The sequence below is a fragment of the Oncorhynchus mykiss genome, chromosome 13 (assembly GCF_013265735.2).
Source record: "Oncorhynchus mykiss isolate Arlee chromosome 13, USDA_OmykA_1.1, whole genome shotgun sequence".
Taxonomy (NCBI): domain Eukaryota; kingdom Metazoa; phylum Chordata; class Actinopteri; order Salmoniformes; family Salmonidae; genus Oncorhynchus; species Oncorhynchus mykiss.
This window is the reverse complement of record NC_048577.1, coordinates 16,191,982-16,208,301: the sequence shown is the minus strand read 5'-3', so window position 1 is coordinate 16,208,301 and position 16,320 is coordinate 16,191,982. Positions and strand designations below refer to the sequence as shown.

General features: G+C 41.7%; 2 protein-coding genes across 4 annotated transcripts in view; both read left to right on the top strand.

Annotated features, from left to right (window-relative positions):
• LOC110487295 (sodium/potassium/calcium exchanger 3) overlaps nt 1-7,548 on the top strand; it is a 61,796-nt gene extending 54,248 nt beyond the window's left edge. The window contains exons 8-17 of the mRNA XM_036940429.1: nt 2,454-2,479; nt 2,695-2,748; nt 2,965-3,098; nt 3,948-4,108; nt 4,730-5,012; nt 5,324-5,490; nt 5,677-5,791; nt 5,923-6,035; nt 6,138-6,203; nt 6,448-7,548. Of these exons, the coding sequence (XP_036796324.1) occupies nt 2,454-2,479; nt 2,695-2,748; nt 2,965-3,098; nt 3,948-4,108; nt 4,730-5,012; nt 5,324-5,490; nt 5,677-5,791; nt 5,923-6,035; nt 6,138-6,203; nt 6,448-6,600 (1,272 nt within the window). The 3' untranslated portion in view covers nt 6,601-7,548. The remainder of the gene's footprint in view (nt 1-2,453; nt 2,480-2,694; nt 2,749-2,964; nt 3,099-3,947; nt 4,109-4,729; nt 5,013-5,323; nt 5,491-5,676; nt 5,792-5,922; nt 6,036-6,137; nt 6,204-6,447) is intronic.
• Nucleotides 7,549-11,326: 3,778 nt separating this feature from the next.
• LOC110485774 (ras and Rab interactor 2) overlaps nt 11,327-16,320 on the top strand; it is a 49,206-nt gene continuing 44,212 nt past the window's right edge. Inside the window, exon 1 of one of the 3 annotated variants that reach the window (XM_036940427.1) lies at nt 11,327-11,640. Coding sequence is in view for 2 of the 3 variants with exons in the window: in XM_036940428.1 (XP_036796323.1) it covers nt 12,905-13,063 (159 nt within the window). In the remaining variant the exon portion in view is untranslated. Of the gene's footprint in view, nt 11,641-12,752; nt 13,064-16,320 lie in introns of those variants that run through there. The other 2 variants (XM_036940428.1, XM_036940426.1) reach the window with 2 other exon arrangements.

Sequence of the window (16,320 nt, the reverse complement as noted above, 5' to 3'; positions counted from 1 at the left end):
ATTTGTCACGCACGCCGAATAAAACAGGTGTAGACCTTAGTGAAATGCTTACTTACAGGCTCTAACCAATGCTTATCTCTATGCAAAAGAGTCTGATCTAAAATGTATGAATTAGCCCCCTTCTGTACTCCTATATATGTAAAGCAGACGCATGAAGAAATGCCTGTCGGTGTCATAGCTACGGCATCTCTCTCTCTCTCTCTCTGGGGTTAGGCCTACGCTTCTCTTATAGGCTCTATATGTATATACAGTCTGAAGTTTACATACACTTAGGTTGGAGTCATTAAAACTCATTTTTCAACCACTCCACACATTTCTTGTTAACATTATAGTCGGTTAGGACATCTACCCTTGTGCATGACACAAGTAATTTCTCCAACAATTGTTTACAGACAGATTATTTCACTTGTAATTCAGTGTATCACAATTCCAGTGGGTCAGACGTTTACATACGCTAAGTTGACTGTGCCTTTAAACAGCTTGGAAAATTCCAGAAACCGTCATCATGGCTTTAGAAGCTTCTGATAATCTAATTGACATAATTTGAGTCAATTGTAGGTGTACCTGTGGATGTATTTCAAGGCCTACCTTGATTCATCCTTGGGAGCAATTTCCAAACGCCTGAAGGTACCATGTTCAACTGTACAAACAATAGTACTCAAGTATAAACACCATGGGACCACACAGCCATCATACCGCTCAGGAAGGAGACGCGTTCTGTCTCCTAGAGATGAACATACTTTGGTGTGAAAAGTGCAAATCAATCCCAGAGCAACAGCAAAGGACCTTGTGAAGATGCTGGAGGAAACAGTTACAAAAGTATCTATATCCACAGTAAAACGAGTCCTATATCGACATAACCTGAAAGGCCACTCAGCAAGGAAGAAGCCACTGCTCCAAAAATGCCATAAAAGACCAGACTACAGTTTGCAACTGCACACGGGAACAAAGATCGTATTTTTTGGAGAAATGTCCTCTGGTCTGATGAAACAAAAATAGAACTGTTTGGCCATAATGACCATCGTTATGTTTGGAGGAAAAAGGGGGAGGCTTGCAAGCTGAAGAACACCATCCCAACCATGAAGCACAGGGGTGGCAGCATCATTTTGTGGGGGTGTTTTTGCTGCAGGAGGGACTGGTGCACTTCACAAAATAGATGGCAACATGAGGTATGAAAATTATGTGGATATATTGAAGCAACATTTCAAGACATCAGTCAGGAAGTTAAAGCTTGGTCGCAAATGGGTCTTCCAAATGGACAATGACCCCAAGCATACTTCCAAGGTTGTGGCAAAATGGCTTAAGGACAACAAAGTCAAGGTATTGGAGTGGCCATCACAAAGCCCTGACCTCAATCCTATAGAAAATTTGTGGGCAGAACTGAAAACGTGTGTGTGAGCAAGGAGGCCTACAAACCTGACTCCGTTACACCAGCACTGTCAGGAGGAATGGCCCAAAATTCACCCAACTTATTGTGGGAAGCTTGTTGAAGGCTACCCAAAATGCTTGACCCAAGTTAAACAATATAAATGCAATGCTATCAAATTCTAATTGAGTGTATGTAAACGTCTGACCCACTGGGAATGTGATGAAGTAAATAAAAGCTGAAATAAATAATTCTCTCCACTATTATTCTGACATTTCACATTCTTATAATAAAGTGGTGATCCTAAGTCTAAAGGCCTATGCATGCAATTCCCTGACACAATTGGAGCTCAAATCTCTGACCATGAGGTGGACAATTATTAATTTAGGAATTAGCCTAAAAACCAATCCATATATAGGCTATTGTGGGGAGGGGATGCATTTTTTTTTAGGACATCTTGAGTTGGACCAGCCCCCCAGTATATTTCGATCACTCCCCTAGATGGGCCAGCTGCAAAGTCAAAGTGGTCTATATTGTAAAAATACATGAAAAGAAAATTTATAATTTTGGTCTTAATTTAAGGTTAGGGTTTGCAATGTGGTTAAGGTTAGTTTTAAAATCAGATTTTAGGACTTTGTGGCTGTGCCAGCTAGTGACCAGTCTGCAGAGCTGCCTCCAGGGCAAGATTCAGGACAATAAATGCCAACCTGGAATTATAACATGCCTTTGACTCTACAGTCTGGATAATAGTAGTATGAAATGCCAATGCCTCACTGGATAATCATTTTCAGTTCTGGGTATATGTTAGCCTTTTAGCACGAAGCATGATGACACAGCACATACATCCGCAGAAAGAGAAGTACTGTATTTTTCCACTTGACATTGGCTAAGTGAGACTGTAATGAATCAGATGTCGAGTAACAGGTGTTTTTGTCCTGGTTCTGTCGTGGAGGAAAGTTCTGGAGTTGGCATTACCCTCTGGTGGTCAAGATAGACATAGCATTGCTTTAATAATCAGTACTGGAAATGATTGTTATTACGTCTCCCTTTTCCTAAATATGATCAATCCCTCTCTTTCTCCTCACAGTTTATCTACGATGGGGAGGTTACATGGTATGTAAAAATGCATTTCTCTTGATATTCAGTCGGTTGATAATCAGTTGATAAGTTTCTGCGGAGGTGTGTTTTGAATGAGATTCTCCTGTGCTCATATCAACTGTATGTGTGATGTGTGCTGGGGGGGGGGGGGGGGGGTGCTCTGAAGACACACTTCCGTTGTTCGCGTGGACAATAAAGTTGGATTCATTCTATTCTATATTGTATTCAAGGTGGGAGTCTCTAGTTCTGAACGTGATGTACCTCTTCTACATTTTAATCATGAAGTGAGTATTAGCATCATCTGGCGCTCACATCATCACACACCACGAACACACGCACTTCCCATCTGGACCAAGAGCTATTCAGTCATTTAGATACTGTACATTGAGGCAAATGTATTACACTGTTACTCACAGGAAAGTCTGCATTCTTCTGTAATCTCTTGAATACATTCTACTCAATTCTCATTATCTCTGAATGTTCATCACTTGTGTGTGTAGGTTTAACGGCAGAGCCAGGCGCTACTTTGACCGACGGAAGAAGAGCTCCGTGAGCCTGGCCAACGGTCTGACGGGCAGCACTGACCTGGAGGACAACGTCACCTGTGACGCCACCGCCGTCCTGCTCAAGAAAGGTACCTACCCTGGTGGCACACAGATATGACATCACGTTATCAGGCTTCTGTGGGGCGACACTTTATTTGGAGAGTACATCTACAGACTAGTTCAACTAACTATCTACTAACCTTAACCCTTTACCCTAACTCTTATTCTAAACCTAACCATAACCTTAACCCTTTACCCTAACTCTTATTCTAAACCTAACCATCACCTTAGCAAGCAGTTGCTTATCAACAGATAGTTTGTTGATGGTGTGAGTATCTGAACTATCCAAATAAACTGTGACCTTCTGTGGTGCAATACAGAGAAATACAGTTTATCTTGAAATGATTTTGGTAGTTGTGGTGGTTCCACTGAAAAAGGAACTATTGTGGTATCTCAGTTTCAGTTTATTCAGGGTTTTGGCCAGGCCCTTTATCTACTTCCCCATAGTCAGATGAACTCATGGATACCATTTTTATGTCTCTGCGTCCAGTTTGAAAGAAGTTGCTAACTAGTGTTAGCTCATTGCGCTGACGCTAGTTAGCATTGGTTCCTGAAACTACCTCCAACTTCCTTCTTCCTTCATACTGGACACAGTTCCTCTGACTCTGGGGAAGTAGATAAAGTGAATGATTTCCAAAATCCTGAAGAATCCCTTTAAGGCACTCAGTGGAAGGTACACATGTGTCTGTATGAGTTTCTTGTGTCACCAGTCTGTTAGTGATAACAGTAGCCATTTTGTCACTGTACCCATAGCGAACTTGCAGTGTGCTGATGGTGGATGAGCTACTGTCAGCCTACCCCCACCAGCTGTCCTTCTCTCATTGAGAAACTATTAGAGAAGAAGTAACCAGGCGGCCATTTTGTGTCTGTCCCCATAGCTAACTTCCAGTGTAAGCCCAGTGTGCTGATGGTGGATGAGCTACTGTCAGCCTACCCCCACCAGCTGTCCTTCTCTGAGGCTGGCATGAGGATCATGATCACCAGTCACTTCTCCCCCAGGACACGATTAACCATGGCTTCACGCATGCTCATCAATGAGGTAAGATTATCTCTTATCTCCCTCACTAGCTTTAAGCACCAGCTGTCAGAGCAGCTCACAGATTACTGCACCTGTACACAGCCCATCTATAATTTAGCCCAAACAACTACCTCTTTCCCTACTGTATTTATTTATTTATTTTGCTCCTTTGCACCCCATTATTTCTATCTCTACTTTGCACATTCTTCTACTGCAAATCTACCATTCCAGTGTTTTACTTGCTATATTGTATTTACTTCGCCATCATGGCCTTTTTGCCTTTACCTCCCTTATCTCACCTCACTTGCTCACATTGTATATAGACTTATTGTTCTACTGTACTGTATTATTGACTGTATGTGTAACTCTGTGTTGTTGTATGTGTCGAACTGCTTTGATTTATCTTGGCCAGGTCACAATTGTAAACTTGTTCTCAACTTGCCTACCTGGTTAAATAAAGGTGAAATAAAATAAATAAATGTAAAAAAAGATTAGGGTAACACAGACATTCACACACACACATACACATGTACTGTATGAATTTGACATTTTACACCCCACCCTCTACACACACACACACACACACACACACACACACACACACAATCTCTCTCTCATTGACTCAGTATTGTGTGTGTGCAGAGACAGAGGGTGATCAACACCAGTGAGACCAGGGTCAACCAACACATCACCAACGGAGACTCAGACTCTGCAGCCGCCAGGGCTCCAGAGAGGCGGGGTCTGGAGAATGGCAGGACGGGCGGGGCTGAGAGAGGGCTGAACGGGAGATGCCTAGGTCAGGGGGTCCTGGAGTCGGGGAATGAGACGGAAAACGAGAACGAGGATAATGAGAATAATGAGAACGACGGAGGAGAGGAGGTAGAGGACGAGAACGAAGGACCTCTGGTCCCTCACAGACCACCAGGTGTGTGATCATGTTATATGTCTATATTCTTTATTCTATGTTTTACAAATTTCAATTCACTGACGCTCATTTTCTCTCTTCCAATCCCCTTCTCTCTCTCTCTCTCTCTCTCTCTCTCTCTCTCTCTGTCTCTCTCTTTCTCTCTCTCTCTCTGTCCCTCTCTCTCTCTCTCTCTCTCTCTGTCCCTCTCCCTCTGTCCCCTCCCTCCCTCCCTCCCTCCCTCCCTCCCTCCCTCCCTCCCTCCCTCCCTCCCTCCCTCCCTCCCTCCCTCCCTCCCTCCCTCCCTCCCTCCCTCCCTCCCTCTGCTCCAGCGGGTGTGTGTAACAAGATGAAGTGGCTGCTGTGCTGGCCTCTGTGCCTGCTCCTCTTCTTCACCATCCCGAACTGTGCCAAGCCACGCTGGGAGAGATGGTTCATGGTCTCCTTCGTCACCTCCACCATGTGGATCGCTGGCTTCTCCTACATTATGGTCTGGATGGTGAGTTCTTATTTAACCTTTATTTGCTAAATGTCATATTAGCCTTGGCTCCAGCTGTCCTCTCAAACGGGAATACAGTGTTGAGGTCTGGTAATTGTCTTGCAGAAAAATGGCATATGTGACGGTTCCATTCTAGCCTTGCTTACAATTCTAATGGTACGACTGCCATGTTGTCATTGACTATAGGTGACTGTGATTGGGTACACGCTTGGCATCCCTGATGTCATCATGGGCATCACGTTCCTGGCGGCGGGGACTAGTGTTCCAGACTGCATGGCCAGCCTCATCGTGGCACGCCAAGGTACTGTAGGGAGAGACACACACAGAGACCACTCCATCAGAACCAACAGAGCTGTTGAGCTGTGGTACTGCACACACGAAGTACGGTGTTATAATGCAATGTGTTACGATAGATTTTTCTCTTCTGTCTAGGTCTGGGAGACATGGCCATCTCTAACTCCATTGGCAGCAATGTGTTTGATATTCTGGTGGGCCTTGGCCTGCCCTGGCTTTTACAGACCCTCTGCATTGACTATGGATCAACTGTGAGGATTCCTGCTATTACCCATGTTATTATTATTTTTTGACTATTTCCCAACATTGTAGACAGGCTTAGAGCTGATCATGTGTTTCTGGGTCCTCTTCAGATCTCTCTGAACAGTAGAGGATTGATCTTCTCTGTTGCGCTGCTCTTGGCCTCAGTGTTCCTCACAGTGAGTACAGGCTGTACTCGGATCAGCCTAACCCCAATTCTAGCTTCAACTTTATTTCAAAACAACTGTTTATAAACCTGTGTGTTTTGCTAATGTTTTCACCTGTAACCTGCCTAGAATACCTCCAACAACCTATCACTCTCAATGGTCTATCAATGAAACACACAGAAATGTAGTGTACTATGTTAACTCAAAATCAAATCTAATCTCTCCTTTCCTTCCTCCTCTCTTCCTCTGTCCTCAGGTGCTGGGCGTCCACTTAAACAAATGGACTCTGGACCGTCGACTGGGTCTGACCTGTCTCCTCATGTATGCCGTCTTCGTCTGTTTCTCCGTCCTCATCGAGTTCAACGTCTTCATCTTCGTCAACCTGCCCATGTGCCGCGAGATCCTCTGATCCTTGTGCTCTTCCTCCTCCTCTTTCTCCCGCTTTTGCTCCCGGAGGATGTCTTTGCCACAGGTCTTTGCTCCCTGTCTGCTCGCCCCACCCTCGAGTGGATTTTTATCTTGAAATAATAGTTGTTTAATTTATCTTTGGTGCAATACAAGCGAAAGATGAACGGAGATTTGCGTTCGTCTGGTTTTGGCTGGAGAAGAGAAGACGTAAGAGAAAGTCCCATTGGAACATGATGAGGTCAAAGGTCAACTGAACAGGAAGTAGTAGTGACTGCTTCCTGTTAGCTTTCTGTTGCCAGGTAAACTGAAGACATTGGTTTGGATAAACTAAACTGTATTATCATCGACGTCGATGTATAAGCTGCTAACTGACAAAAAGAAAATGATTGGCTAACGGCGATTGATAGCCAATAGGATTGTGTTATTTTCTTACTCTTTGTACATGTTTGGATATAAATATTATACATATTGTTTAAGGTGTTTTAAGTTAAGATGGATGAGCGACAGGATTCCATGTGTGCTGTAAATATTTGAAGAGAATATTGACATGGAGAAGTTTATTGACATATTGCTCTCACTTAGACTGGTCCGGTTCTTCAACCGTTCGGTGAAGCGGCAAGAATCGAAGAAGAGGAGGAGGACATTTTTTGTTTAAGCTGAGTGCACTGCAGTGACTTGACCAAACAGTGATGCTCTCATGCCAGCCATGTCTTCTCGCAAAGTGTAAGATAGCATGACATGCTAATCGCCAGTCTATTCCTTGAGCTTTGTGCTGTCAGGGAGAGTTCATATCAATCTCTTCTATTTGCAGTCAGATATATTTATGTACAGTACAGTTTCTCTTGAGTTATTTTGTCTCCAAATATATCCAAGTATATGTGGGATGTGGAGTACCAGTCCAAATGTTTTGGACAGGGCTGCTCATTCAAGGGTTTTTCTTTATTTTGACTATTTTCTACATTTTAGAATAATAGTGAAGACATCAAAACTATGAAATAACACATATGGAATCATGTAGTAACCAACAAAATGTGTTAAACAAAAGATATTTTATATTTGAGATACTTCAAATGGCCACTCTTTGCCTTAATGACAGCTTTGCACAGTCTTGGCATTCTCTCAAACAGCTTCATGAGGTAGTCAACTGGAGTTCATTACAATTAACAGGTGTGCCTTGTTAAAAGTTAATTTGTGGAATTTCTTTCCTTCCTAATGCGTTTGAGCCAATCAATTGTGTTGTGACAAGGTAGTAGTGGTATACAGAAGATGGCCCTGTTTGGTCCATATTATGGCAAGAACGGCTCAAATAAGCAAAGAGAACCAACAGTCCATCATTACTCTTAAGACATGAAGGTCAGTCAATCCGGAAAATTTCAAGAACTTTGAAAGTTTCTTCAAGTGCAGTCGCAGAAACCATCAAGCGCTATGATGAAACTGGCTCTCATGAGGCTCGCCACAGGAAAGGAAGACCCAGAGTTACCTCTGCTGCAGAGGATAAGTTCATTAAAGTTAATAGCCTCAGAAATTGCAACCCAAATAAATGCTTCACGGAGTTCAAGTAACGGACACATCTCAACATCAACTGTTCAGAGGAGACTGCGTGAATCAGGCCTTCATGGTCGAATTGCTGCAAAGAAACCAATACTAAAGGACACCAAAAAGAAGAAGAGACTTGCTTGGGCCAAGAAACACGAGCAATGGACATCAGACCAGTGGAAATCTGTCCTTTGGTCTGATGAGTCCAAATTTGAGATTTTGGTTCCAACCGCCGTGTTTGTGTGAGAAGCAGAATAGGTGAACGGATTATCTCTGCATGTGTGGTTCCCACCATGAAGCATGGAGGAGGACGTGTGAGGGTGCTTTGCTGGTGACACTGTCTGTGATTTATTTAGAATTCATGGCACACTTAACCAGCATGGCTACCACAGCATTCTGCAGCGATACACCATCCCATCTGGTTTGCGCTTAGTGGGACTATCATTTGTTTTTCAACAGGACAATGACTGAAAACACACCTCCAGGCTGTGTAAGGGCTATTTGACCAAGAAGGAGAGTGATGGAGTGCAGCCTCAGATAACCTGGCCTCCACAATCACCCAACCTCAACCCAATTGAGATGGTTCGGGATGAGTTGGACCACGGAGTGAAGGAAAAGCAGCCAACAATTGCTCAGCATATGTGGGAACTCCTTCAAGACTGTTGGAAAAAGCATTCCTCATGAAGCTGGTTGAGAAAAAGCCAAAAGTGTGCAAAGCTGTCAACAAAGCAAAGGGTGGCTACTTTGAAGAATCTAAAATATATTTGGATTTGTTTAGCACTTTTTTGGTTGCTACATGACTCCATATATGTATTTCATAGTTTTGATGTCTTCACTATTATTCTACAATGTAGAAAAAAAACCTTGAATGAGTAGGTGTGTCCGAACTTTTGACTGGTACTGTATATTTTTCCTAATTTATCCCAAAATGATTGTAAATAAGGGATATCCCTGGAGTTGAAATCCAGCACCGTCACTTTATTGAACAGAGATACGTTATATAATATGTTTCTGTTGTACAGCATCTAGTTGTATGTAACTGTAACTACTGCACTTTAGGACCCTTTTAGGCTATAGAATCTTGTACAATAGCAGAATACCTTCTACGCAATAGTAGAATATGTTCTACCCAGTTCGAGTACAACATTTCTACTTAAGGAAAATAAGTATTTTTAGAATAGTAGGTGATGTAAGGACTGTCGAGTTAAAGCTGGATTGAAGTGTGTGTGTGTGTGTGCGTGTGTGTGTTTGTGTTGTCTGTGTGTGTGTCTGCACCACGCATGTGTGCAAGTATGTTTTTGTGTGTGTGTGTGTGTCTGTGGGTGGGGGTGGGGGGGGACCATGGAAAATCTGGTTAATGAGCAGACATAATCATGATTGATTTATTTATGGATTCATTTATTCACAGATCATGTCTGCTCTATCGGTATCAGAAAATCATGTGGATATAGTTGTAAATGGAATGCTTTATGTTCTTCTTTCTATGTTATTGAGATTCAGTGTACCAATTATATAATCAAAATACTGGAAACCTGACTATGTTGTTTATATTTAAGAATATAGAACTTTATCATTTATAAGTTTTGTATAGTTCTTATTTCAAATAGTATATATTGCAGCGTTTGTATCTTGTAAAAATGAACACTTTGGCAGATGCAGTACATGGCACATTAACTAGACTGGTTTAGCCACCAGAGGGCAGTGAAGTAAATTACATTTAGGAGCCATTGAATTAGATTTGATATCTCTTAGTAATAACGGTGTCAGTTTCTACACTTTCTAGCAAGCAAACCTTTCGCACTCGCACAACACATGTATTCTCTAAACAGTGCTTCTTGAACTCTGGTAAGATCCCAGGCCCCGTGTTCACAGATTCTCAGAGTAGAAGTGCTAATCTAGGATCAGGTCCCAGCTGTCCAAATAATCTGATTCATTATGAACTAACAGACCCACCTGATCCTAGATCAGCACCCGTACTCTGAAACGTTTCGTGAATACAGGTTCAGGTATTCAGTTAAGGCCTCAAACCAACAACAATTGTGGATGTGTTCATGTATTGGAGACAAAACAGTAACACATTTTGTCAACAACAGCATTGCCACTTTGTATCAGGGCTTTGTATCCACAGCATGTATTCAAACCAAAAGTGGAGATGTGATAACTGGGAATGTCGACTATGGCTTACTTTTATGAGGATTGCCATGGTTACCAGATTAAAGGACCCGTCCGTCTTCTTTTTGACGCTTTGTAGCCACACGAATGGTCCTCAGACTCAGTGTGTGGTATTTGTACAGTTTCAATTAGGGGGAGTAAAACAATAAGATGGTTGATTTTGGCACATAGAAAACAGTTTGGGTACTTTTAAGTGAATGGAAGAGGGATTTTGTGTTAGTCTGCATGTCTCTTCATAATAAGTCTACTTGTTTTTTGTGTGTACATTTGAATTAAGGTATTTCATGATCAAAAGGCTCTGTTTTGATACTGTTCATGTCAAAAGGGAATATAAACCATGTTTAAATAACTTATGACGAGCATATTTATTTGAAAGAAATACAGTATTTAGAATGTAGGTCTACTTCCCTAATAGGTTTCAACAACAACCAATGTCATTTTACTGTCATGTCTTTGAAATTGTTTGTAAATCCTCATTTTCTTTCCTGAGGGCCTCTGGTTAACGTAGCCTCTCTTAGTACTCTGTGTTTAGGAGGGATTTGGTCATATTTTGTTCCCAGGGGTCTTCTTGCAATAAACAGATTTACATACAGTACAATAGTTTCTACATGGTTATTATTATTATTATTATTATTAAAATTGAAGCTTTATTTATCCCGGAAAGACCCATTGAGTTCAGAAGACCTCTTTTCCACTTGACAAGTGTTCATTGGAAAATCAGCAGGATGAGAACACCAAAGGAAGGAATTCACGTGGACAAAGGTTGAATAAGGTTTATGGACATAGGTTTGATGAGTTATAAATTGTAGTGATTGTCATGTATTTGGCACAGTAGGCTACTTTTGATTGAAAGTCTTTGGGGGTGTTTGTTTCAGCATTTTACACCAATGTCCTGCAGATGTTCTAATCTCCCACTATATTGAAAAATGAATCAATCTAAACAACTGTGGAATAAGTGTATGTTTATAGGCCTACAGTACACGAAGAATAAAAAGTCGGTCTGTGAAATAGTCGTCCAACATCCCCATCCGCGCATGAAGACGTTCCAGAACTGGTCATGTGATCTAGAAGTTAGCACTCGCTCGAGCCTTGCACTCGGGCTGCAGTGTTTTGCCCGGAGAGAGTTGAGCCTGAGCGAGGTGTGCAGAACTGAACTGGAGTTGTGCAATGGAGACGTTTTGGCAAGAATGAAACTTCAAAAGAATGAAACTATACAATATGATGCAAAACTATATGAAACAAAAGTAAAACTCTATGAGTTCGCGTTGCACCACGCATAGACCACTTGGAATTGTGTGGTTTCTGCCACAAGGAGACTGGACTTTGTCTTTAGGTAAGCACTTTACGCCTTCTTTATCCTTAAGTGTTTACAAACATTGGTTTCTTACTAATGCAGTTTTAACAATATTGTCGTTATGGCCAATTGAGGTATGAACCGTAAACGAATGATTACTTATTCTTTTGATATGGTCATAAATACCGATTTTAGTTGACTTACAAATATATAGTTTATCGGAGACTTGGTCTTTCTGGTTGAATAAAGTCTAACAAAAGAATGCACGTTAAAGGGGCGATCAGCTGTTGCTACATCCAATGTTGGACTTCAATTACTGATATGTACCCATTGATACTTGAAGAATATAACTTGTAAATGGATCATGAGCTGTTGTCATACCACATCAGAACCCCAAATATACGCTTGTTTTACACCTATGTTTGTAAACAAAGTAAAAGTAAACAAAAACTATACAGCCTAAAAACATGGTTAAAACTATAATATTAATATCCTGAATGGTCAGTCCTTGCATCCATAGCTCTGTCTATAAATTTGAGAGTGATCGCATTTCTCCAGCCCCATCCCTCAGCTTTTTACCAAAACAGGGGCGTGGATCTCCTTTGTTATGATTTCAACTTCTGATTGCCGCTTTAAATAGTGTTAAAAGGATGAATGGTGTAACTCATAGCTGAAAAAAGGAATGTCCATATAGACATAACCTTTCCACTCGGGGATATGAAAGTCTGGATGTGAGTTTTTATGAGGAACCTGTAGTATCAAGTCAGACTTACTTGGAAAGTCCAAAGTGATGGATAATGTAGATTAATTGAGTTGTACGCATCAAGCAGTAACACATCTCTTAGTCTAATGCTTTTCCAGTCTAAGAGTAATAACACTTGCACCAATTTCTCCTGGCACAAATAAGAATTCCTCCTGTCCAATGTGCTGTATTTGACTAGGTCTTATCTACAGACTTAACTCCACTTCTGAGTACAGTACACTAAGACAACTTTAGTCATTCAGGGGTTTGCTACTTGTTTGGCCAAGAGATTTGGAACAAGTTTGAAAGAAGCAGGAATATGTCTGGAACAGACATCGAAAAGGGGATGTCAGACCATTTACTAGTCTGCTACGGTCATGTTCAGAGGTGGAGCTACTCTGACCGCGTTTGACCTGACCTGGTTCAGTTTGATGTGTTCAGATAAGCAGTACTTGTACCCCTATACAAACATATCATCATACACCACTACCATATCCTCAAGTAAACGTATGGAGGCAGTGTGCTATCTCTCTCTCTCTCCCCTTGCTGCTCTGTGAAGCGATGGTGGGCTTACTTCCTATAGCTGTCCATTCAACTTTCCATCTTCCCATCCAAGAAGAGCGCATGGAAAACATTGGAGAACACATTGGCACAGACCTGGCTAGACCTGAACATACAGAAAACACACCACAATCGACTGCATCTCCTGCAACCCCATTGGTCAGTAATTGTTACCAGGTGTTTGTCAATAATCATTTTGGGGATCTTTTTCCTGGTTAAAGTTCAAGGGAGAGAGATCTTGGCGGCCGGTTGGTAGTTACACTGTTAAGAGGTTTTGAATCAGCAGATGGGATTTTTTTTTCTTTTTTTTTCTCACAATTGGACAACGGGTTTTGACCATGGATTGATTATGTTACTATGGTAATAGTCCCTTGTTTCCCATAGCCAGGCCCAGACTATGTCCTCACTGTAAGTTAAGCCAGATACTGTCTGTATCTCGCTCCAGGTGTTCTTTTCGTTTGGAGGGGAGCATGGAAGGTTATTTTAGTAGCCAGGAGTCTTTGTTTTCTACTGTATAAAGTACCTTGAGACTGAGACTAAAGTCTGATAACTGTTGGTCCAACAGGTGTTTGTGGATGTGGGACTGTAGACTTGTTTTGTTCACAAGAACCTAGATGTGTGACAGAGTAGTTACATATGTAGGTATACAGTCTGAAAGCTGCATGTCTAGGATGTACAGTGGGCCAAAAAAGTAATTATTTGCAAATTATGGTGGAAAATAAGTATTTGGTCAATAACAAAAGTTTATCTCAATACTTTGTTATATACCCTTTGTTGGCAATGACAGAGGTCAAACGTTTTCTGTAAGTCTTCACAAGGTTTTCACACACTGTTGCTGGTATTTTGGCCCATTACTCCATGCAGATCTCCTCTAGAGCAGTGATGTTTTGGGGCTGTTGCTGGGCAACACGGACTTTCAACTCCCTCCAAAGATTTTCTATAGGGTTGAGATCTGGAGACTGGCTAGGCCACTCCAGGACCTTGAAATGCTTCTTACGAAGTGTACCTACGATGAAAATTACAGGCCTCTCTCATCTTTTTAAGTGGGAGAACTTGCACAATTGGTGGCTGACTAAATACTTTTTTTGCCCCACTGTATACAGGCTCTTAACAGCCTGCTACGTAAACCTCTAGCTCCCTGACCCAAACAGGGCCGGCTACTGTAGTGTACGAAGGGCCCTCAGATATGATGAGCCGCTGGGCGTGGACCCCCTACTAAATAAATCATATTTTTGTGAGCCGCCAATGAAGTTCCTGAAAGCCACATGCAGCTCTCAAGCTTCGCAGTGACTATCACTGGTGCAGAGTAAGACGAGCAGGTGCAAAGGCTATTCAAATATTGATGGAAAAAATATAGGAAAGAAAGAAAGATTGATCAAATTTTAACCTAACATATTCTGTAGGTGTAATAAAACCAATATTTAATTTAGTAAAAATAGTATATTTTAAGGCTGACCCCATTTAGTCGACAGGTCGATTGTTTGGTCGATAGATTTTTTTTAGTGAGCGGATGGCAAATTTATACAAAAAAATTATGGCACACAAAGACACCTGTCTGATTCATACCTGTCTGAGTGGACTAATCCATTGTGGAGGCCTGTCTGAGTGGACTAATCCATTGTGGAGGCCTGTCTGAGTGGACAGGAGGCTGTGGGGATGGCACACCAGTATCACCAGTAGTACATTTACAATTCATTACCATAATTTCTAATCTACTATGTGTGTTTGGTTACGGTCATTTCTGTTAATGCATTCAATATATCATTATTACTGTCTTACTGTTGTCATTGTAGGAGTGGACACGTTGTTTGCAGAGCACTCAACCTAGGCTACACTTGTGAGAATTTGGGGGGGGTTAATTTCATTCCATTTACGATTTGTCAATTTATTAATTGTCTTTTGTTTGGAACACTCCTGTCAATGTTAAGTAAGGACGTGCACCTGATTACGCATATAGTATTACGCATAAGTAGGCCTAGGCTACCTGGCCTGTGCACAAAATGAGTCTTATAAATGTGCCCATTTGGGGATGTCTGATTAGTATTTCTGATTGTCTTAACTCACAACTCTCGGTCGACCAACAGCCTATCAACCAAACAATCAACCAGTCGACTAAATGGGCTCAGCCCTAATATATAAGGGCTATATAAACTCTGCGCCTCAAACGGCAAGCAAACAAAGTCTGTTTTTACATCCAAGATGTATTTTATTCGGGGACAGCCTGTCCCGTTCTGACCCTAGTTCCTGTGTTATTTGTTTGTTTTAGTTGGTCAGGACGTGAGTTGGGTGGGCATTCTATGTTTTGTGTTTCTAGGTTGGTTTTCTGTGTTCGGCCTAGTATGGTTCTCAATCAGAGGCAGGTGTCGTTAGTCGCCTCTGATTGAGAATCATACTTCGGTAGCCTGGGTTTCACTGTTGTTTTGTGGGTGATTGTTTCCGTCTCTGTGTTTGTTCACCACACGGTACTGTTTTGGTTTTGTTCACGTTTATTGTTTTTGTATTAGTGTTCATGTTGAGTTTTTTTCATATTAAAAACATGGACATTTACCACGCCGCATCTTGGTCCGATCCTTGCTACACCTCCTCAGAAGAGGAGGAGGAAAACCTTTACACAGCCCTACTATATATATATATATATATATATATAATTTCCACTGACCCCTGGCACCCTGTTGCGGACCACCGGGTGTCCCTGGACCTTGGTTTGAGAACCCCTGAAATAGAGCATTGGCTAAGTCAGAGGTTGCAAATGCGGTCTAGACACATTTCTCTGACTTCTGAGGCAACATTGGAATATCCATGGTTTTGTAGTGGGCGATGTCATCAGGAAGCAGGCACTCAAGTTACAGCCGTGAGGATTGTGCCCTTTTGTTCCCCAAAGACATATCCCACTGAATGCTTTCACAGGATCAGACTGTACCGGTGACTTTACTCCTGCACGGCATAGAAACACATACACACACACACACACTTTCTGTCTAGGTTCAAACATCTTCAATATCACTGGTTTTCCTAGTATGCCTTGAGGAAATGATTCTGTAACTGTATATTTAGGATTTACTACCCTGCCAGTTTTAAATTCATATTAACTCTCACTGTGGCCTACATAACGTTATACCTTTTATTTTATTTAACGTTTATTTAACCAGGCAAGTCAATTAAGAACACATTCTTGTTTACAATGACGGCCTGGCAAGAGGAAGAATACCTCCTGTTGGGACAAGGGCCGGGATACTACTGTGGATGCCCCAAAACTGGAGTTTTTGAAAAAAATGTCCTTCATTTTCAAGGGGAACTAAAGTCATTGGAATTCAGAATATGCCAGACAGAGAGGGTGTTGGAGCGCTCAGCAGACCCTGAACTGCTCTCCCCACATAATACTATATATTATGGCCTACTTTGGTTTCCTTTCAACA